Source organism: Psittacula echo, assembly GCF_963264785.1.
Source record: "Psittacula echo genome assembly, chromosome: 18".
NCBI classification, from domain to species: domain Eukaryota; kingdom Metazoa; phylum Chordata; class Aves; order Psittaciformes; family Psittacidae; genus Psittacula; species Psittacula echo.
The window spans coordinates 2796053-2819695 of record NC_137754.1 but is presented as its reverse complement, the minus strand read 5'-3'; the positions used below and the strand labels follow the sequence as shown (position 1 = coordinate 2819695).

The 23643-nt window shown below is 46.0% G+C and overlaps 1 protein-coding gene across 1 annotated transcript in view; it reads right to left on the bottom strand.

The window, feature by feature from the left end:
• The window catches only part of GRIK4 (glutamate ionotropic receptor kainate type subunit 4), a gene marked incomplete at its 3' end in the record, with an annotated part of 117892 nt that overhangs the window by 64203 nt on the left and 30046 nt on the right, over positions 1-23643 (bottom strand). The window contains exon 2 of the mRNA XM_080631588.1: positions 3342-3506. Within this exon, the coding sequence (XP_080487714.1) occupies positions 3342-3506 (165 nt within the window). The remainder of the gene's footprint in view (positions 1-3341; positions 3507-23643) is intronic.

The following is a 23643-nucleotide window of genomic DNA, read 5'->3' as shown; positions in this document are numbered from 1 at the left end:
TGTCTTTCACCTCCTGCGGTCTCAGGACACTTGGCAAGCATTTCCATTAACTCTGCCTGTTTAAATCATGCTGGAAGTGCTCAGGTGAGAGCACTCACCCAGGGTGCAGAGCACAGCATCTCACTGCACACAGACACCTGATACAAGGGTTTCAAACAGCATGCAAAGAAGATTCCTGTCTCTAATTGAAAATAAATTATCAGGGAAGGTATGCAATTACTTCAACATTTCCACGATTGCCAAACACATCAGAGGATCTTGAATGACAGGAATGGTCAGGACGGGATTCTCATACAGAAAACATCAAGTGCATAGACAGTGCTACAGAGAGTGCATCCTGCACCATGACTCCAAGACTGCTCCCTGCAGCACCCTCTATGCTTCTTAACAGGAACCCACAACCAGAGCAGGTGTAATCCAACAGGATCACAAAGATGGTGGAACAGTTAATAGCTCATTTGAGGCAATGTCCCTGAAAGGATGTATCGGGCACTTTGAAGTAGTAGTGTGAATAAATAAAAGCTTCAAATCCTCCAGTTGCTTGCTCACTCCAACTGCTGACCTGCCCTGAGATGTCTGGATTAACATCAAAAAGATGCTTAAAAGACTGATGAAATTATAGGGGACAGGGTGACAAGTAGAAAATCTGTCCCTCCCCAGACATCAAAAGGAATAAGGTGTTTCAGATATAGATATGATAAAACAAGTCATTTTGGATCTCCATAAAAGGAGCTGAAGCATCAAACACAGAGAACAGGCTTCACTTGTAACAGCAAAAAAAAAAAGCTCTATCCATAACCTTTCACTGCAAAATCATTTCAAAACACAGGACTTCACAGGTGCTGCATACCACAACAGTCAATGTTTGTCTCCATTCATATATGAAGCAGAAACAGCAGCCCATGCTTGGGTGTGATTCAGACTGACTCATATTTTACCTGCTATCCAAACAGTGATTTTATGGCCCCTTAACAGGAAGATGCCTGAGTCAGTCAGGAAGAAAACAGAAAGATAACACCTCAACTAGAAAACAAAACTAACTCTCAAAGACCCCTTCTCTTGAAGCACTAGCTGTACATGAGTGTCACTGATGGCGGGGAATTGCACTGTTCCTGTATCAGTCAGCTAACCATGCTAGCTGTGATATTTGAGGGTGATTCACAGGGTGTGAAATTTGAGATCAGTATTAAACAGATATATAACAGCTTTGCAGTCATAGGTTAAAACATCTCAACTGCTTTTATTAATATTACGTGTGATAACAAATATCAGCGCTGTATTAAAGCTGAGAAGGCAGACATTTGAAAGCTATGAAAGCCTTGAAATGTAAGTTAAAGGATCTGATTCTCCTCTACTACCAGTATAAATCAAGAATAACTCCAGTGACATTAATAGAGAAGCCATGCAGAATATGGATTTCTCCTTTTGTACAAAATGCTTTAAGATACTTTTCTCTCTGAAGAAAAGGCAAATAACACATAGCAAAATTATGTGAATATTTACTTGACCAAAATCACATCAGTTTGCTCCAATTTCTACCTTTTACACTCTACGAGCTCAAGTAAAGGGAACAAAGAGAATCACCCTGAGGTGAGAATTCAAGATAGAAGATTGCCTCTTCCTCACTTATCCCATTTCCACATTCTCCCCGAAGACCACATTTGCTGAAATCAACAATTTCTTGCATAATACTTCATTCCCAGCAAATTAGTATTCCTCTGCTTGAAAGATGGAAACCCAGGCAGTCCCCATCCCTTCTGCATGCTCTGGCCGGTAAGACTGCATTCACCCTATGGCTCTGCCAAACGAGAGTAAAGCAGGATGTACACAGGCCTCAACCGATGGGAAAGCCCAAGAAGAAGTTAAAAGGGATGAGAGCTCCAAAAGGTGGAGAACTGCTGTTTTGAACGGTTCCCGTGATGCTGCATGTGATGATCTTAATCTAGACTGCCTCTTGGGTGACAGGCTCTAAAAATAGACATACAGGTACTTGCTGAAATGCACTTTTATTAACTGAATGCTTCTATAAATAATGCAAACACTAATTCAGGAAATGAAGGAGCAATCTGCTGATCTCACAAGCCTATCAAGCCCTTTCTGCCACATACCAGAGACCTGCTCCTGAGCAGCGCTGGGTCCATGCTCCATGAGGCCTCCCAGACACAGGCATGCTCAGTGCTGTACAGAACACCAAAGCTGCGCAGAAAAACCTGGCTTCTCTAGACCACGCCACACTGGCATGCCGTTTGGGGATACCCTGCAGATTACAAAGGCTTGGAACAGGGAACCACTAGGAAATGAGTCTAAAAATCCCCACTATTTAAAATTATTTCTCCAGCTTTTTCAAGCTACCTTGTAATAAAAAATAATAGTCCTCCATTGAACTCTAAAGGTCATCTTAAAAATAGTTCTAAAGGGACCATATCCTGTTCCAAAGGATTTTCCCTCTTACAGGAAGAACCTATTATAGATCTCTTTGGTTTCTTTCACTTGGGCTCCTGAGAGGTCTGTGGCCACTAACCATCCATTTCTCATTTAGTCATCAGCATGGAGTTGGCATGATGGGCATCGAGAGAAGCAGCCATAGCAGAGACCTATTTGCATTACGAGGACAGCAACATGGGAAGTACGCTGCCTTTCAAAACCAGCTTTTTTTAATCCACATGATTTTAAACATCACTTGAAAACTTCCCCTTATGTAAACAAACCCACTGCCAATCTAAAGCGCTGAAAAAGCTATGGTGTTTGCTGACACACAGCGTTCTGTGGGGTTTTAGAAAGAACTTAATTGCACTAAACTTGCCCATCGTCTCTTATTTGTACACTATAAAGTACTTCAGAAAGGAGCATCGCTTCCTGTACCATTACCTGTTTATTGACACACAGATTAAAGAAATAATTTGTCCCAAGCCACTGAGCTGCATGACTGCAAAGCTTACTCCTGTTAATGTGCCGCTGTAACCTGCGCTGGATGCACTCAGGCAGAGCCAGCCCTTCCAAACACATGGCTGGTGCTGAACTCAGCACGAGTGCTGCTAAAGATCCCATGCAGCTCCCAAGGGAATGCTGCACTCACGTCCAGGGCATACCAAACCCCTGCACCAAACCTGACTGTGCTCAGGCAGCAAGGGCAGATCTGGATCTTTGCAGAGATTGATGTGTTGATCAATCAACACACGTCGCTCTTTCCAGCGTTTATAGAGGAGCACAAAGGTGTTTTTTGCCCTCTGTACCTCCCTTGACTATCACACACTTATCCTCTGCACAGCGTGCCAAGCACCTCCTGTGAGCCAGCAGAAAGCAGAACTGGGGAAGGATCAGCTCCATGGAGGGGTACTTACTGGTTTCCGCTGTCTCATACTCGCTGTCTCGCAGCAGCTCAAAGATGTCCACCTCCACTTTGGCTTTCCCCACCCGCTCGGGCGCACGGTTGATGCGGTTCTTGGCCAGCGTGATGGAGAGCCTCTCCCCTCTGCTGCACTCCATGGGGTCATCCAGGATGGCAGCTGCGGAAGCAAAGGCGATGGCAGAGATTACGCTTGGCAGGGACCCGGCTCGGCTCTCCACACCTCTCAGCCCCACCATTCCCTTCCCTTTGGGATCTCCAGTGCCACGCAAGCAGCCACGGCGTCAGCACTTGTGCTATTGTTAGAGCATCCTCCCTCCGTCGTGCGGCCTTTCCTGCCGCTTCGCCCACCTTCCAGGTCTTGCCAGACATGTGGGTGTTCAAATCTCTGCAGCAGTGGCTGTTACCTGCTGCTGCACTGCAGCACCACACATCCACCTACACTGCTGGGGACCTGGTGGTGCCTAACACCCACTGCAGCACAGACGGATGCTCTAAAGAGGGACATCCACCCGTGCAGCCCCACGCAGCCCAGATCCATGCACTGCCTCACATCCTAACAAAGGGAAAACGTCCCCAGATAGCCTCGGTTTGTTCGTTTGAGAGCGCGTTGGTACGGTGCTAATAGCTGGAATATTTCAGGAAGCACGTGGGCAGCCGTGGGTGGGAAGGGACAAATATTTGTCAAACAGAAAGCACTTGACTCTTGAACTCAGCTCCTGGGCCTGCCCACTCAAATCTGTGTTAGGCACACGGAGATAGTGTGGGGTATTTTTATTTCCTTGACGGAAGGCAAAATGAGATTGGAATCGAGCATTCATCACAGTGCTTCATTATGAGCTGGCACAACTTCTGCACCCCCGCAGGTTTATCCTTGCTAATAGGAGGTCTCCTCCTACACAGCCCAGCCCAGACAAAGAAACTTGTCACAGGTTCAGGGTCCCATTACTTTGGCTTTCCTGCCCCTGAGACTTGCTTTGAACCGACCCCAAACCTCAAAGCACAGCCCAATTTCTACAACCCATTTGCATCGCATTTCAGGGCTCTCTTCTCAGCTTTCCTATGCTCATCCCAATGGGATCCCTTCTCTCATTAAGCTGCAGAGCACCTCTGCTTCCTCATCCTGCTCTGACTCCCACAGTAAAAGGTAACTAGATACCAAATCCACAGGTGAAGCACATGCAAGCTAGTTCGAGTTACTTGCGTCCAATGATACCCACTCAAGAAACTCTTTCTTTTCCTACTTTATCACAGTTTTATGGGAGCTAAGCCGAAGTACTGATAAAGAATCACACAGCAATACTTCTTGTATGATATGCACAGATGTCTTGGTGAACATTCCCAGTCATTCAGGTGCTCAGCTAACACACAAGCACCATCATTACCTGCAAAGCTAGGGCAGTTAATCTCATTATGCAAGAAAGAAGGTTGTGCTCTTCTCTAAGGCCAGGGGCACGGATCACAGCTTTCCTAAGCATCGATATGGATCTTAATGACAAAGAAGCAGTGAAGTTAAAGTGCCCCAGCAAGCAGCTTGCCCAGCTCCCCAGCAGCAGCAGACAGAGAAGAAAGTCCTCATACACAAAACTGCCTGATGTGTGCAAATTCCTCACTACAGCCCTCTTTCTGGGAAAGAGTAAAGCAATGTACTGGATCTGATGAACATTACCAAGTGCTGCTTACATTCCAGGTGCTGACATAGCAAAATTAAAGATCAGTGGTGGGGGAGTGTGTGTCAGCATTCTTTGATTCATTATTTTCTCATTTAAAGCTTCAAAATCACTACATTGGAAAACGTTTGCAAGTAGATTCTTCAAGTGTCGGCTTCCAAACAAAACTGACTTTCACTAATGCACAGTTAAATACATTTTAAATACAAAAGTGTCAAACCCGAAGCATTTCAAGTCATTTCCTCAGGCCACCGAGGCAAAAATGTTTGCACAAAGGTTTTCTGTCTCCATTCAGGAAGGGATTTTCCATTCTTAATTCTGTAAATCTTGAAGAGTTCCCTACAGCTGAGTAAAATGAACCAACCAAACCCCAACAAGTCCTCTTCTCCGCTCTGATTCAAGGGGAACTTTGCCTTCCACCTTGGCAGCAAATACAAGGGGAAGGTTGAGGTGCTCACAGCAAGTGGTAGGTTTAAGAAAAGAAAGGACCCACATAGCCTAAATCCCAGAATGGAGGTGGTGATGGCACTCCTAGAGCCCAGGCACTAATCAAACCACATCACTGCTCCCTACCTCCCTGCAAGGCTTCTGAGAGAAAACCACCACCATTTGTTCACTTGCACTTTGGGAGACTAGTTAGTTTTACCAACCATTCAAAGAGCCCCCAGAACAGAGTAGGGAGCGAGGTTGAACTAATCTTTATTTATTAAAGCTAGCAGATGAAAAAGGTCACTCGACGTTTAAAAAAGGTTGGGTTTAAAACTTCATGTCTCGGGACACAGTGCCAAAGCTCGTCTAATAGTGGCATCATAAAGTATGAACGAAAATCTTTACAGAAATTCCCTTTCATCTATTCCTCTCTATTAAATATGGGAAGATGCATGAAGTAAATCTTTAATCCTGAAGGCTTACAGCAAAGTCTTTGAACTTTGTTGGCCTCAAAAATCACTTCTATCTTCCCCATCATAATAAATGTCTCCAATCTTGACTGCTTTCTCTATGAATTATGAGAAAAGTATTTCAGAGGGAGCCAGGAACACCTGGGTCTGTGATGCCCAGTTCAGGGCTGCTTAGGATTTCCCAGGGAGTGAAAGTCAAACAGCTTCAAGTGAAGTCAGGAAGGACTGGCTGGAAACATCTTTTCCAGCCATAGATATACATCCCATATGTAGTAATAATTATTTTTTAATTCTATATGCCCAGGTTTTCCTTACACTTCATACAAAACCCATAAAGCCAAGAGGCTACAAATCAGAGTTTATCACTCTGGATATGCACTGAAAATAGCTGGGTTACACTTTCTTAACATTCAAGCAATAAGTGACTTGAACTGAAAATCTCCATCAAACACATATTTCAAATACAACCCTCAAAGTTAATGATTCAACAGTAAGAACCAGAAAAAGAGTATTACTGGCAGCCAAAGAAATGCAAGATGATGTGACAGTGCCCTCTGAGAAAAGCAGAGTTCAATAACTTTCCTATACATCATCCTCCACTCAAGCTGAGCACAGCCACGGTATCAAAGACAGATGCTCAAACTCTCCTGCCTTTTCGCCTCTTACCGTGGAGAAACTTCTCCAGGAGGAGGAGGAACATTGATTTCTCACCCCAAACAGTCCAGTCCTATTCCTTTTCACCTAACCCAGCAAACAGAGGGACAGGCAGTGCTGTCAGCTGGTGTGTTTTCAGTGGTGGAGACAGCTGTCTTCCCAGAGCTGAGCTGAGACACAGCAACTCACCCTAATAAGTGCACCAGCCCCTTTCAGACAGCACAGAAATGTAATCCTTTCCACCCTCAGACGGGTTTCAACCAGTGCTAAACAAGCACAAAGCCTCTGCTCTCCCATTCCCCCAAGCCAAGTGGCTCCCCAGAGCGCTACCTGCCACCAGCCAGATTCACAACATATGCGCTCTGACAAGCCTAATACGACTGCAAGCTTTACTACATGGCACTGCTTAATGCCAGATCCAACCAAGATCTAATGAAATATCATTTTTCCAGCAATAACAGGGAACAGATGTCACCGGGAGGTTTGTACATTGCTACAACAGTGTTCTGCTGACCCTTCCCTGTTAACTTTATTAAGTATTGCTACATTTTCCCAGATGCTTATCATACCATTGAGATGTAAAGCCACACTCAGAAACACAAGTGCCATCTCAAGTCATCTCGTGAAGATGTAGATTTAGCAAAGCACTGGCTTAGTAAACACGATATTTCACTGTTTGTGACCTGTTCCTCCCAAGTTAAAAAGCTAGAGCTATATGCAATATATCTCAGGTGTCTCCTCTGACAGATTACGATCACGCTTACAACCTCTTCTGATTTATACTGTAAACACAGTCCTCAAATCCTCTATATACCTGCTGTGAATGGACTTTCAAATTAAGAGCTGTAACCTCAAGTTCAACCAGGTTTAGACAGCTAGAAGATCCAATGCTTACCACTGAAGCTTATCAGTGCCTCAGTCTCAAAAGCAGGAACCCTTCGGAACCAAGGCACACCAGAAAACATACTGTTCTTCACACACTGATGTCCTGCTCAGGAACACCAGCCTCAAGAGACGTGTTGGGACATGGGGGCATCACCCCAGACCTCCACATCTCCCCTTCCTACTGCTCTCCAACCACCTGCACTATCTCTTAGCACCAGAGACCCACCTCGAGCTGCTCCTGACTTCACAAACCAGAAACCAGCTCTGAAATCCGAAGCTTCAGATCATTTGAAGGTCAGTTGATTAAATATGGTTGCAGGATTGCCTTATTTTGCACATTTCCCCTCTGCTGAGCACGGTATCAGCCCTTCAGGCTGCCAATACAGGAAAGGATAAGAAATTTGGAGACTTCCTCATTACCGGCCTGTCAAGTATAGCTCCAGTGGAGAAACAGGTGGGATTGTGTTTCCATTCTAATCTCTGAAGTGCTGCTTAAAAATAAAGCAAGAAGTCATCAATATGCTATTGCTCTGAGAGGAAAAAGGATCTCATCAAGGAAAAACAAAATCTCCCAACATAAAATCTCCTTCACAAAGAGACTTGATAATGTTTGCCTGATCACTGTAGCAGAGGGCTATTTATTGCTTTTGGCCAACGTTTCAAATCTGCATTTAAATGGAGCTTTCATTTCTGCTATCCAGAGAGAGTGAACTCAGGGGAGAAAAGGGGAAACACGATAAAAACAACTGAGGGGTTTCGTTTCCATTGCTTGAAACACAACCTCTCTTTTCTCTTCTTTAATAATCACTTTGTGTACATAAAACCAGAGTAACACTCTCCGAGGTTTCAGGAAGATGGAGAATGCCATCACACTTCTCTGCTGCCTTCCCCGAGTCTGTCGATTGTGCTGGACCTGTCACAGCACTGGGATGCAAAGCCTCAGATGGGGCAGCTGACCCTTCTGCTCCAGTAAACATTGTCCCTCTAGGCCAGGAAGGTAAAAGCACTGCTGGACCACTCTTCCCTCCTCTGCACACATCTACATCAAACAGAGATAGCTGTTTGTACCCCAAAAGGGTTGGAACTTCAGCAGCCATTCTGAAAGCAGGCATCCACAGGACAGTTCTCATCTCGCCTCTCACTCTGCTGCTTCACATGCAGGGAGGATAACCCAGTAATGAGACAAGGTCCTGCTCTTCCTATAAGATCACCTGATTTTCTGAATACAAATCTCACTACCAGGCAGCCAGCAAACACCCTGAGCATGAAGATAGAAGCGAAAGAGCACAAAGGGATAAGAAAGGGGTCTGAAATGGAAGTGTCCTGTCCAGAAATGAGGTCCTTTAAAGCCAACAGGAAAACTCCTACACATATCCACGGACCTGAGGCATGCTGTAGCTATGGATAAAATCCTGATCTGTGAATTCAAATATAACGTTTGCAACCAGACAAGTCCTACTTATTCCCCTGAAAAGCCTTTCAAGAGACTTCCAACGAAGAAGAGAAAAAAGCAGGGAGAAGGAGGAATGACTGACTTCACCTTCCTGAGGTGTACAGTCAGGGCTGCAGGAGGGAATAAAGGATTATGGCTCTGAAAGAAGGCGATGTGCGAGCCCTCCAGCAGGTCAGGCTGGAAGATAGAACAAGAAATGCTCTCCATCTCATTAGGGCAGGGCTTGGCAGACAGAAAGGGAAGGAGGTGAAGGTTTAATGCTAAAAATGGAACAACAGGAAGGCATGGTGGGACATCTTTCACTCAAAGGCATTTCATGAACCCTGGACACCACACAGGGATGTTAATATCAAAGGCGCATAGAAGCAAATGGGGACCAGGAGGGAAGAGCCCTCTTGGAGGTGTCAGAAATATTCCAACAAGAAAGAAGGCTATTCCAGCCACCAAGATCCTGTTTCTGCATGTGTGTATGTGGGGTGGTGGGATGCCTTCTTGTTTCCCTGAAGCTCTGCTCACAGCAGAAGGTACTCATAACAGATGCTCCCTGCATCACTGAAAAGCCTATCTGTCAAACTGGCACTGGAGAGATACTAACCCGCACTCAGACAAGGTCAATCTGAGTTCCTAAATCTTATTTTCTTAAGAAACCAGCCTAAAAACCCTGGCTGGATTCAGGAACATCATTTCCCCGTCTATCTTTTGTTTCAATAATGTCAAGTTGAGTTCTGAAAGTAAGTTTTCATGGTCTCAGGTGACTGGCAGCAGCTGCGTTTTTGAGGAGGAGAGCACTGGGAAGCCCTGGGGGGGGCAATAAATTTGGCAGGACCAGGAAACAAGCAAGAACTTAATTAAGTCAGCGGAGAGTATGAATACAAGAAAAATAACCACACAAACCCCAAGTGTCACTTCCAGGCAAAGAAAAAGAACGAGGACAGAAGAAACAATGTGTAAAATCCGAAGTTAAGGAAAAAACAAAAAGCCAAAAAACAAATGGGGCAAGTCCACCAGGATTTATAGTTATAATCATAGATTTGAGAGATGGCAATGTTTAATGTAGCTGTGGGACTCTGCATTTGAGAGCAGGCAGCAGCCACCAGAGTGGGAAAGAGCCTGCCACAGGATGGGCAGGCAGGGAAGGAAACCACTGCAGAGGCCCAGATGACACAGGATGCTTTCCTTATCACACCCCACAAGCATCTTCTACACCTACAAGACAGATGACCACAAAGCCCAAAGCTCCATCTCCAGAGGTGGCTGTATTTCAATGGCAGCCAAGGCTGTTCCAGCGTACACGCAACCTTCTGCAATCCTTTGGGATTTACTGATTGACAGCGATGTAAGGAGAGCAGCATTTCCAAACCTGACGCTTTGCCTTTTGCAGAAGGAGCCATTCCTTGAACCTCCAGCTTCAGGATTAAAGGAATTTGGGGCCCCTTTAAAGCCAGTGGATTTCCATTTATTTATGTGAAGCCTTTAGTGACCATTTTCCTCTTAACCTTTCCTGGAATCTTAGTATTTACAGTGCATTTGCTCTTCTTTCAGCATCCCCTTACTTCAAGGATGCTATGGCTTTGGCACCATTTGCTGATTCTTCTCAGGCTGGCAAACACCAGTGCACTGCAGAGGTTGCACAGCTTAGACCAAATGATGCAGTACATAAGCGCCAGGCCCCGGTTCCAGGCTTCCCTCAGCCAGCTGATTAATTGCACACCCAGAGATAGCAAACAGGCTGTAACGCAAGGTCAAGGTGAGAAGGGATAAAAATCAGCTGTAGCAAGGAGATCTAAGGTTCTGCATTCAGTAATATGGAGAACCTATAGGTATTTTGCACCAGTTCTATTCTTGTTACAAGTCATTAGCCATTGCTACTATTACAAACCTCTAAATGATGGATCCAAGGACAAGGACCTACCATGCTGGATGTAGATACTAGAAATGACAAGTCCTTTAAAGATACGAGACAGACAAATGATAGCTGGAATGACTTTCGTTCTCTTATGATGGATGAACAAAGAAGGCAAAAAGAGATAAAGCAACTCCTCAAGGTTTTGCAAGACCACATGGCAAATATACAGAATTACTATGCCAGAAGGCTTCAGAAAGCCTTGTTTAGCACCTCAGCCTTTTTACTTACTGCCACTGAAATGTGACACTTCTGCTTCAATCTACAGGCATCCAAGTGCATCACTAAGTAAGCACTATTAAGAGAGCATCTCTAGAAAGAGCAGCATATTTAAAGAAACATGTATGAAGATAAAAGGCAGCCAGGGTCAATTCTACAAGGCTGAGCACAGCCTGGATGGAAGATTCAAACTACATTTGGGGTTTTTATAGCCAGTGGAAAGGATCAGGACCTAGAGAGGGCAATTCAGAGCACCTGAATCAGGCAATAATTTGCCCCTACCAAGCAGGCCTTTAGCATCTCTGCTCTCTATGCACCCACTCCATAGAAAATCTCACTACCTAGAAACACCTCCCTATCCCCACACTGCCCAGATGTGGTGCACAGATGTGCAAGTACAGACAGTATGGCCTAAGAGCAGGTGATCACAGAGAAGCTGAGTGATGGACAAGGGTAGGATGAGGTGAGGTGACACCGGAAACCTCACCCCTGTTGCAGAAGATCCAGATGTATTAAACTACACGGAAGAGTCTGATCCAATCATAAACCAATGACACTTGAGCCCTTCGCTGATGTACCTGGGGACTGTTTGCATCTCTTTGCTTTACTGTTAGAACAAACAACTTCTCCTGCTGAGTCACACTGAAATGAGATGCTAAAGAGCTGCCACATCTGGTGTGGCAGCCCTTCAGATCCAATATCCATCAATCTACACCCTCTAGTTATTTATTTTTTGCCACTCAGCCTTCAGCAATTTAATAGGTTACTTTAATGTCTTCCTGCGTTTCCTCTGTAGCATGCTCTGCTCACTGCAATTTTTTCCCCCCCGATGACTTCTTCCCCTGGCTTTTGGATGGGAAAACAAACCAGGTAGTTTCTTTTCCCTGGACTCAGCCATGGTTTTCCCTCCTTTTCAATCCATTTCAGCAGCGATCTGCTAATTCATCTAATCCCAGTTTATAAACTTGATTGCTAAGAAAATGATGCTGCGCTGCCTGAAAAGAACTGCTTTTTCTTCCTTTGCTTGTGTACAGAGTGGCTCATGTTCAACCCCAAATCAGCACCTGTACCCACCTGCCTTGCACTGAATCCATGACCACAGAACTTGCCCAAGCCCAATGGTCACTTCTGAGACTTAGAGTTGAACCAGCTCAGCCAGATCACCAAGGTTTCCAGATGCTCATCATCTGCTGCAAGCACTGAGCCCTCTGGCACCTCTTGCAAACTCTGTCTCTAATGCAACCTGTGAGTTTTTCAGGTATTCGTTCTCACAATACCTCCATGAAGTAAATGGACCACCTGGTCCATTTTGAAGAGGTCAGGAAATGTGCAGATACTCCAGAAAGCTGAAATGAGTTAAGATCTGAAGGTAACACGCAGCAGTTACAGTACATTAAAATGTCATGGGCACGCTCTCGTTTGGGAAAAGAAGCAGCCACACTTTGTTGTTAGATAACTTTAAGAGAAGGGACCTACAGAGACCTAAGTGACTGAAGCGGTGCACAGTAACATCCCCACTCAAGGCAATTTGTCTTAGCATCCTCTGCAGGCCATCCCCGTGTGGGGCGATAAACAGTGCCTGGAGAATCCTTGGCGCAACAGAAAACAATGACAAAATCCTTAAAGGTTATTCAAACTTCTCCCAAAGAACCTCTGAGGTTTCTCATACAATGCTCTTCAATGTAGGTAAAGAACAACTCTTGGGCAAACAGCAAAAGCTTTCAGCTTGGGAGCCCATTACAGATTCCCCTATACCTGTGTTGTGTGGAAGAAAGGAATAAAAAGTAGCAAAAGGCAAGGATAAAGAAAAAGCCCCGCTGCCTAAGACTAAATTAAATCAGACACAAAAATTCTTAGTGAACAAGGTCAAAGAAACCCAAAGGAAAAGCTGTTCCAGGCTCCCAGACGCTAGGCATGATGGAAGAAGCAGCGCGCTAACACAGGAGCAGCTGGTGGGATCAGAGAGGAGTCAATACCAGCACTGGGTCATGAATGAGGCATACCAGAACCAGCCCCACTTGTAAAGCAGAGGATGAGCGGAGTGAATTACATCCCCTGTAGTTTGTTATGATGCTTCTTGAAGAGGTTACTGAATTAGTTACATTAATGCAGCAAGGAACTGGATCGGGTTCACAGTGATAAGCTTAATTAAATAAATAAGCAACATTTATGCTGATTAATTAAAGTCATAGTTCATATCATTAAATCCTCCTACTTCCAACCACCTTAATGGGGATACCTGCGAGAGCTCAATCCAGCCACACTTATGAGCCCAAGCACACACTGAAGGGGAGGGCAGGACGAGGGGGAACCTTGCCAAGGCACTCTCCCGCTGTGAGAAGGCTGAGACCAGCTTGCATTTCAGTGGGTGGCCCAGGCCCCTCTGCTGGGGGCCTGCTCTTGCTGCTGTCACATCAAGAGTTAGGGCTGCCAGCCGCAGGCAGCACCACATTCCCTCTAGTTCTCAAAGTCTGTAAAAGGTGTCTTAACACAACATTGAAAACATCTTGGAGACAGCGAGCTGTGTCAGCTGCCCTCGCAGATGCAATTCTTTTTCATTATCCCAGCTAGCAGAACTTGCCTGCAGAAACAGGGCTGCTTCCTCATCCTCCCCAGCCTCTTCCCATGTGAGAGATGTCCAGGCTCACCAAACTGCTGTCTCACCATCAAACACCCAGACCTTCCCTCCCCATCACTCACTACTTGCCACTTTGTGCATCACAGTCCAAGTTTCCATGTTCAAGCTAACACCATGCATGCAGACTTCAAGAGGAAAACCTCTGGCCCTTACGAGAGAGTTCACTCTGTGAGGCTTGAGGTTTAAGGATAAAATTCCCATTCAAGCAAAGCTCAGGTCCAACAGTTGTTCTCATCCAAATGTTGTGAAAACAGGACAAATCCTTTCTCCCAGTTTTCAACTTTCTGCTCCTTCTTCCCGCAGCCCAAGAAGTTGTACACAGCTCTAGTATTTCAGAGAGTGGCCCAGTTGCTCTGAAGTGAAAAGCCAGCTTGGGAGGCTGTGGTTTGCTCAGGCTCATCTATCACACCTGCTCACAAACCCAGTGGTGATTAAAAATTAGATAGTGCTGTTATATTTTGACCACTTGGAGAATATCATCACCATCCTCCCCTGCTACCCCCAACCCCTCCTCGTGAATCATTCATCCTGATTCCTGCTAAAGAACTGGGCTCATGCTTCGTGCTAAACAGATTTTCTGCCGGCAGAGCACAACCTGTCCACCTTCGCTATACCCAAACACGAAAACAGCCTCTTGGCTTGAGCTGATGTGCCAGGACAACCCTTGTGGTGCATGGCCCATTACCCTCTCGCATGATCACACATGGACAGCCGTACGGGTGGAGTAGTTGCTCCTGCCAGAGGCCGCTTGCACATCCCAAGATGGGAATGTATGTGATGTATTTATCCGATGTGCATGCAGCTAGTATCAGGAGAGTCACTGAGCGCAGCCATTATCCTCAGGGCTTGCCCTATTAATTCACCCTGTACTTGCAACAACACTGTAGTCACCTTCCACCAGCGTGAATTACAGGTGGAGAATAGGAGCACTTCTCTGAGGCTACAAGATCACGTCACCTATTTGCTTGCTGCTCTTTATGGGATGTGAATCAATGAAGCTGCGACAGGACAGTTGACATTGACTCTGGAGGGAGCTAAGAGGAGGCCCTAAGTCACCAATAAGCCCCATCAAATGGTCCCAACAAATTCTGCAGGGATGGTTATCAGCTCCATCTCTTCCAGTCTTTCCTCTTTTTCTTAACACAACCTTATCAGATTTGGAGCTAACTAATAATAACAATAATAATAAAATAAACCTTGCTTACAATCAGTTGCAGGATTGGGACCATTTTCTCCATCTATTCACCATCACAGAAATTGCCTTTTAAATGGATTACAATGATTGTAATGATCCAGATATTACCTTGAAACCTCACATTTTGATACATCCAAGGTTGTTCTCTTGGATAAATAACAGTTATTACTGTAAAGCGATTTCCCCCCTTCTGTACTTCTGAAGACTTCCTGCAGGAGATGGCAAAGAAATGGCTTCCATTAATACCACATTTAGTCCCTGTTGCTTTCATACTTTGACTCCCATCATTAATCTTCTAATGTGTCTTTAAACAAACGTCATTCACTCCCCAACTCTCTGGCAGCTATTCTTCCCCATCTTCTCCCCTTCCTTTCCCCAGTACCCTTCTTCCCTGACTCATCAGTGGGTGTTGTGCTCCTGCCAGTCAAGGAGAAGCATTTCAGCTCTTGTTCAAGCAGTTTGTGGGTAATTATAAGAAAAACAATCAGGAAACAATCAGGAAACACACATCAGAAGGAGCTGTGATGGGAGGATTTCTTTCCTCCCTGAAACCTTGCAGTAAGGATCACAAGATGACTTTGCTGAAGAGGTTATTCTAAACTAATGCTAGGGTAGCAGTCACCTCAGCAGAGCTGGGGGCAGGCTCTTAGCACTGGGAAAATGCTGCCTCTGGCACAGAGCATCCTCTTTTGAGCACACCACAAATGCAACTGCCAGATGCCACTTTCATCTGATTTGATGATGCAATCATGGGGCAACTGAGTTTGCACTATCAACTGTTTGCACAGGACTCTCTGAAACAGCCTGGATCCCTGCCTGCAGTGCTCCAGGCAAGCCCCTCTGCTGCCATTTGTCAGCACTGAGAGAAGTGCTGTCACCTCCATGGCAGAAAATGGATACAGCCCAATTCTGCAGTGGCATTTAGGTGCCAGCCCGGCCCCTGAGAGGGTAAAATCCCACCTACTCAAGGAGCTTTGCAGGAGTTTTATCATAATGGGAGCCATGCACTTAATGAGCCAGAAGGGTCTGAAGGACTTGCCTGTCATCAATTCAATATGCACCTTTTAAATCTCAAAAGGATCTAAATCCCAGAACCTCCCATGATGCTGCAGCAGCACATGGCACACCCTGGACCAGCCAGCATGGCTCTGCTGGCATCCCTGGAGTCCTGCTCACTCTGCCAAGCATCCATCCAGCAAGTGGAGGACACACTGACCTTCTAGCAAAAGGAAAAAGAACTGTTTCCCAGACTAATTAAGCTACTTAAGGCTAATTACACATCAGCCATGAGGCACATGGGCACAGGACCACAGTTGCAGGGAACAGCACTACATTCTGCTTACAAGCCCTGCGCCTGAAGATGCAGCACCCACAAAGCCATCCTTTTCCCAGTAATTGGTTGTGTGCAGGTGCCTCCTCTGAGCTGTTTTACCCCTCCAAACTCAATATGCCTTTCACAAAACACACTTGTCCATGTTTCTAATTAAACAGCTAATGAAGAACCTGGATAGAGCAGAACCAACAGGAGGTTAAGGCATTAACATAAGCCTCTACATCCCTCCCATTTTAAGCAAGAGAAAGCATAGGATAAAAATACCAGATATTCCCCCCAAGAAGAGTGGCAAAAAGCTACAGAAGAGGTAAAGTGCTAAGGACACTGCTTTATCCTGGGGCTCACATAGTGCAGATGTTACACTACCACATATCCTTAACACAATGAAGCGCATTAATGATCAGGACTATTACCCAGTGCTAAGTAATAGTCTGAGGTCATCTGGGAATAGTTTCTAATACAACTGATTCTGACTATGCCAGTTCTGCAAGAGGTCACCTTTGGCTGTTTCTTTAGGTGGATAACTTTGCTGCAAGGTTGTGGCTCTTCTCTTTTTGCTGTTATTTTTGTCCATTAACTAGCAGAAGGTCATATCAAGAAAAAGATTTGGATAATTTTTTTGGCATGAGAACCCCTGACAATGTCTTTTAGGCCAAACCTGGGGATTTTTGAAACGATGAAAAACATTAAGATTTCTTGGGAAAAGAAGCCAAATAAGCAGTTTTTCCAAAGGCACAGAGAGGGCTCTCGTTACACTGGAAGTCTCTGAATGTTTGCTTTTGTGCTGCGCTATTTGTGCAGGACCTGGCTCATGGCTCATGACCAGAGTTGTGAGATGGCTACTAAAGTACAAAATAAAGGTTATTAATCGTTTGGCCATGACTTTATTTTACATATAACCAAAATCTAACATGTGTATGTTTATGTATAAATAAACCGTGGAGAGATAACATCTGATTGAAATCAATAGACAAGCTAACAAGACTCCAGGCCTACCAAGAGCAGCAAAGTTCTGTCTCTTTGCTTGTGGGAGCTTGGAAGCAGCTGCCTCATCTCCCCTCCCTCTGGAACAGGACTGTGCAAGTCCCAGACTCCAGGATCTCTGACCAACCCTCCCTTTGCAACTAGATCAAAAGCAGAGCATGCACCCCCTTATTTCCTTGCCTCAAACAGACATTAACACCCATCACGTACCTACACTGAAAAGGTTGGCAATACCCACGGCTCAACATTGAGAGCTTCAATTAAATCAATTAGCATCCCCATACATGGCTAATATTGGAGACATAGGAGAGGTTTTATTATCCAAATAGAAAATCAGTTTGTGTGTCCAGATGGTCACTGGAGGCGCTGTAATTACCATAGTACCACTGTAACTCCGTGTGTTTGGGCCCGTTTCAATGGCACCAGCCCTGTTTATCTGCTTGGAGGAGAGCCTGTGCCATCTGGGCCAGATGAGGTTCATTGTCTGCCTGGCATCCATGGGATAAACACAGCTCCCTCACTCACTCAACTGCCACTTATTAATATTGACTATGGAAAGGAGTGAGAGTGACACTCAGACTACTCACCGCAAAGTAGTTTATAAGGAACCTCTTGGCACAGAAGGATGCCCCAAGGAGGTGCTGGACCAGGCTGTGCTGCACACCACAGACAGGCTCCGCGTTGCAGGGCCAGCTCCCCACACCTTGCTGGGGGCAAGGTATGGAGGGGACCCTGGCCAAACCCTCGCTCCAGATGCTCTCATCTTCTGCTCCTCATCATGACCCTGCAAGTACTGAGAAGCCAGGAGGGTTTCCTGTGCACACCACCACCATCTCTGGTCTGTTCTTCAGGCAAGTTCAAAACCCAGTTGTTTTTCAAAGGCATGAGGCAGGCTGCTGAACTCCTGGCCGCCTGTCTGTAACACTATTCCCTAGAAAAGGGAGCAAGTGAATAGGAGCATCTAAGGAAGCTAAATTATGCTATGCTTCCTTGCTACAAAGGTGCTTAAAAACGATGGAGGTCCAGCCCCAGCCATCAAGTGAGCAGCACACAGGCAGGACAGGCTCAGCCACAGCTTCTGAATGAACACCGGCTCCCTACCTCGGATTATAATGACAGGAAGGGAACGCTCACAGCCCGTTAAGTCTCTAACTACTGTTAAAAACCTCCCATTAGTCTCCTCCTGTCATCTCCCTGTCTGAAAAAGCAGGGGATTAATCCTTCTGTTCTCCCACACTAGATCTAGTCCAACCTGGGAGCAGCAGAGATTTTCCCTCATTATGCATCTAGACATTAAACACACATGGTTATGCAGAGGACAATTACTGCAACACAGCTACTGAAAGCAAAAGGAGTAACGACAGAGACATGTTTGTCTGTGTATGAATGAGAAATACTATGAAAGCAGTTTATTATTAGAAAGCCACCGGGCCAAATCTTGCAAGACACGAAGCCCGGTGTGGTTCTGCTAAGAGTGAAAGAGGTTATAAAAGTGAGCCTGTGAAAATGGATGTGTCATAGGACAAGGGGTAATGGGTTCAAACTTAAACAGGGGAAGTTTAGACTGGATATAAGGAAGAAATTCTTTACTGTGAGGGTGGTGAGACACTGGAATGGGTTGCCCAGGGAAGCTGTGAATGCTCCATCCCTGGCAGTGTTCAAGGCCAGGTTGGATGAGGCCTTGGGTGACATGGTTTAGTGTGAGGTGTCCCTGCCCAGGTTGGAACTGGATGATCTTAAGGTCCTTTCCAACCCAAACCATTCTATGATTCTCTCCTGAAGAGACATTGCCTCAATTAAGTTTTGTGATTGAGGTAACTCAGAGGCAGCACAGTGAGGTAGCAGATGGGAAAGACTGCCTGTGAGGGTAAGGGCAGGGTTTTCCTGTCTGGAGCTACATAAGGCAATTTATTGTTCTTTTTTCCTCTTGCATTCAGTGTTTCTGACGAGGTCAATAGGGAGGGAGCTGAGAAAGCCTGGATTCAGATTCAGCTTTCACACACGAGAGGCAAACAGTCAAATTGAAAAAACTATGGGAGCAGTAACTGAGAAATTATATATGTGTTTTCTCTCACCTCCAGCCCTTCTCCTTTATTTCGTTTTAAACTGTGACATTAACCTAGTTTTCAAGAAAAACATAAAGCAATTCTGCATTTCCCACCTCTGTGCTCTCATGCTTTGCACCAATAAAACAATCTTTCCAGCCACGGCCACTGGTTTACTCACTCTCTATGAGATCAGGACATCTCCACGGCTCTCCATTGGGAGCAGGGGTTTCTACAGGGTCCCACTCTGTGCACAGCTGAGCAATGAGCCCAGGGATCAGTCTTTAGGAGATGGGCAAAAGGAGAGGCTGAAGCACCAACACAACCAATGCCAAGAAAGCCTGCAGCCAGCAGGTGTTTTAGGGTCCTTCATTGCTTTTCCTTTCTCATGTAGCATCAGCTGCCTGAGGTGCCTTTTCAGTAGCTGGCCCCAAAACTGCCAGTTTTCCACTCATATATAGACCTCACAGAGCTTGCTCATCTCCATGTTGCCTTTAGGCTATTGCAGTGGGCTTTGTTTAGAGACAATCCTGAAATTACTTCAGAATTCCCTTCCATCCCCGCTTTCTGTGTTTCACATCAAATTAATCAACAGCAATAGGAATTTGAATCCCTGCCTTTAAGTTTCTGCACTCATTAGCTCTTAGGATTTTCCTTTCCCAAAAAGCTTATTTAACCGGATGCTCTTAATTCCTTCCACCCCAGGAGACAAAGTCAGAGATTTGCACAGCTCTGGCACAGATTTGCCAGGGCCCCAGAGGTCTGTTTGCCAGCAAACCCCACTGCTCTCCTGTGGAGAGGCTGGAGGATTCATAGCTTGTTTGGGATTTCACCTCTTTCCTCTGTGAGCTACCCCGGGAGAGGAAGCACATTGACTCAGTATCAGGGTAAAGGCAGGGATACCCCTCTATTAAGACCGAGCTTTGGAGGAGGTTTATCCCCTGCTGCAGTTAATCCATTGGCCACACAGCCTTTGGCTGGGTGCTGGGGCTTCCTCTCCTCTGCAGTTCTGCTGGTAATAACCCTACATCCAGCGCTTGGCATGTGTTCAGCTGTTCCAGATGTTAGGAAAACCTTGGGGAGTGGAACGCAGCCTGAACACAGACAATAAGCAAACACCTTCAGAGGCCTTCCCTGGCTTTACTTAGGTATCTTTTCGCCTCTCATTTTTATGGCTGCTGCTAATGCTGTGCCCCCACCTCAGACCCAAGAGCAGGACCCCTTCCCTCCATTAGCAGGGATGGAAATCATTTCCCCACCAAGCAGAAGCAATGGCAGCAATTTCATTTCCTGCGCATCTTTAATTTTAGTCTTGAATATATATTGCTTACTTAAAGGGGAGAAGAAGAAGAATCACATGCCCTACAATGCTTCAGCACAGCTTCAGCTCTGCACCAGGGACAGCCCTGAGGAGCAGACAGGGCAAAGGCACAGCCACCCACTATCAGCCAGTACCGACCTAGTCAGGTGTTCTGATTATAAGAGGGCAAAAATCTTCATGATGGTGGTGAAGACACTTTGCTCCCATATATGAAAATGCACCAAGGTGGCACAAAAGTCCATCCATGGAGAAGGCAGCAGGCACAGTAGAGCACTATTAGCTGCCACTACAGCTCTGCTCCCCCTATGAGGCTCGGGCAGCCTTCCACACAACCCAGCATCCAGAACAATGCTTGCAATACTGGAGTCAAGAAGGTTAATTTAGAAAAGACGGAAGAAAAGAAAGAAAGAACACGGCATTGTTTGCTCCTCTTGTAATTACAGTAAAGAGATCTATAACAGAAAACACGAGGAGCACAAATATGGATTTGTTACTACTATCATTTGCTGCAGGGGCAAGGGAAGACTAGAAATGTGCCTTCTCTCAAATACAGCCAAACAAAACTTCATTCTTTATTGATTTCTGGAGCAGGACTACAACTGTCAAATGTAATTAACCCAACAATAATGAAATGAAAATACTTTTCCTTATAGGTGCAGTTACAGACACTGCTCTGCACTTGGCCTGGACCAGATCTCCATCTCTGAATCCCAACCGGCCAAAGCATGGTGCTGACCCTAGGGATTCACTAGGGAAGTGGTCTCAGGCTTACGCACACATTAGGACTTATGTGGGACTAACAACCTAGCTGGAGGTGCTGTCACTAGAGGATTAATGCTGCCTTTATCCTCACAACCACTGTTGACACCACTGAAATCTCTTTCTCACTGTCAAAAGCCACCCTGGCTTCCGTTAAACACAACTCCTGAAAGCAGAAATGATGGCGAGGGCAGGCAGTGAATTTAAACTGATGTTTTTCCCTTAAAGCCACCCCTCTTTCTACAAATGCACCACTTTCATCCTAAGTCACCTCTTGCACTGAATCTGGACCAGCTGCTTATGCTGCCTTTAGTTTCCACTGGAGGCAGACCAAGACGCAGGAACACCAGAGCAAAGCCTGACTCTCAGTCGACATCAATCAAACCATGCTTTTATGCAGGAACTTCATGTACAAAAGAACGCTCCAAACAACAAGGAAATTATTTGCCATTTAAAATAAACCCATAGCAACAGGTCTGCCAGTGGTCTACCATAAAAAGTGGGAGTTCAACATGCCTCTTAGAAATGAGTTTAAAGAAGAGTATTAAAAAGCAAAAAGGTGCTGGGGAAATGCAGTCCCCTGAGGTGCTGCAAGAGCATAGTACCACTTACCAACAGCTCAGAAAGATGCAGACAGGTTGCCTGTGTACCTGCATGACAGGAGTTTGCCCACCAGCAACCACCAGCAACAAACAGCAGGAGGCTGGATGTTCTGATAGCTTGCCTTACCCTCAGACAGGGCAAACCCCAGCACAAACCAGAGCATCCCCCTGCATCACTGCCAGCTGAGCTAGAGGGCCAGCCCAGGCACCAGTGTGATGTCCCAACAGCGTCACCTCCCCATGTCCCATGCACTGCCAAGGCAGGGCAGCAGGGCTGGCACAGCCCTGAAGATGCTGCTTTGGTACAGGAGAACAGGAAGCATCAGTATGGGCTTGGCTGTCCTTCATGCCAGAGCCATTGCTCCTTGACTGCAAGCCACATTTTTAATTTCCTCTGCTGCTGGATAGCGTTTGACTGCTCCTCCATATGCTCTGGCTCTGGCACAGTAACAGCCCGTGTGCAGGCAGCTTTCTGATAGTGCTCACTGCTCCCTGACCTGCTGCAAAGCAGAGAGGGGAGGATGACTGAGGCTTCCAGCTCTCAGTTTCACTGATGCCCTCATGGAAAACCTGCTCCTCCATCTCCCCCACCATGCACGGCACACTCAGCCCAGCAAGCATCAGGGCAAGCGAGGCTCGGCAGCCGTGACCCTACCTCTTGGCATCACCAACTGAATGAATCCCCTTTGCAGATGTCAACGCTTAGCCCTGCCTCTAGCTCCCCTCCTCCTCCACACCTCACCTGCTGCCTCTCAGTACAGCTCCAGCAGGTCTTTGCATCCTACAGGAACCAGACAGTGACCTAAGAGACTGAGTGACAGCAACTTGATTTCGGGCACACAACTGTGGGGCATAGGATGAGCACAAGGACTTGTCCTGGCTGCTTCAAAGAGAGAGGCATCACTGCCATTTCCCCCATGCTCTAGAAGCCAGATGCATTGAGCAGGCTGTTTATCAATGGCTCAGCTTGGAAGGGCAGAGGGGACTGTGACCTCTCAGTGGGTACAGACAAGTTGTTGCAGCTGCATGGAGAAGAAGCAGTGGAAGAAGCGAAAGCATCAGCATTACCACAGACCTGACAACCACAGCATCCCGCCCACATGCCCCCCCTTCTCAGCCAGGGTCAATTTAGTTATCGTTCATAAAACCCTTTTCTGCTTTGTTTCAAGCTCTTTTACACAAACTTTACTACCCCTTCAGCGAATCTCTGTACCAGGTTATATTTTGCAATAACTAAGACAAATGGCATTACTATAATTCAGACTCCAGGCATGGCTATCGTTAACGTTCTTGTTTTCACTGGAAGCTTGCAGCGTTCACGCAGTGATTTTTAACAAGCCTGCTCTGTTCGCTGATGGAGTCTTCTTGACTCTTGTTCCTGAGAGGGAAAGCGGAGAAGAACAGAGGTTCTCTAGCTCAGCTTTCTCCTTGTTCCGCTACCTCAATTATACATGGATTGATCACAAAACACCCAGAGAGAGTTTCTAATCTCTTGAGTCTAATTTTCTCTTTAATTTCTTCTATTGCTCAGTGGCATCACCATCAGCCTCGCAGGAGGAAGAAGAGCGAGGAAGCACAGAAGCCAGAGTAGCTGTCCCACCACCTTCCTAAGGCAAAGCAGAGCAGACCCCAGCCTTTGCAGCCCCTGGGCAGCATGGGGCACCCCAGTCACGGACGCGATGTAGGGGGGCATCCATAGCTGAGCTCCAATAGAAAAGGCTGGGTAGATTAAACTCC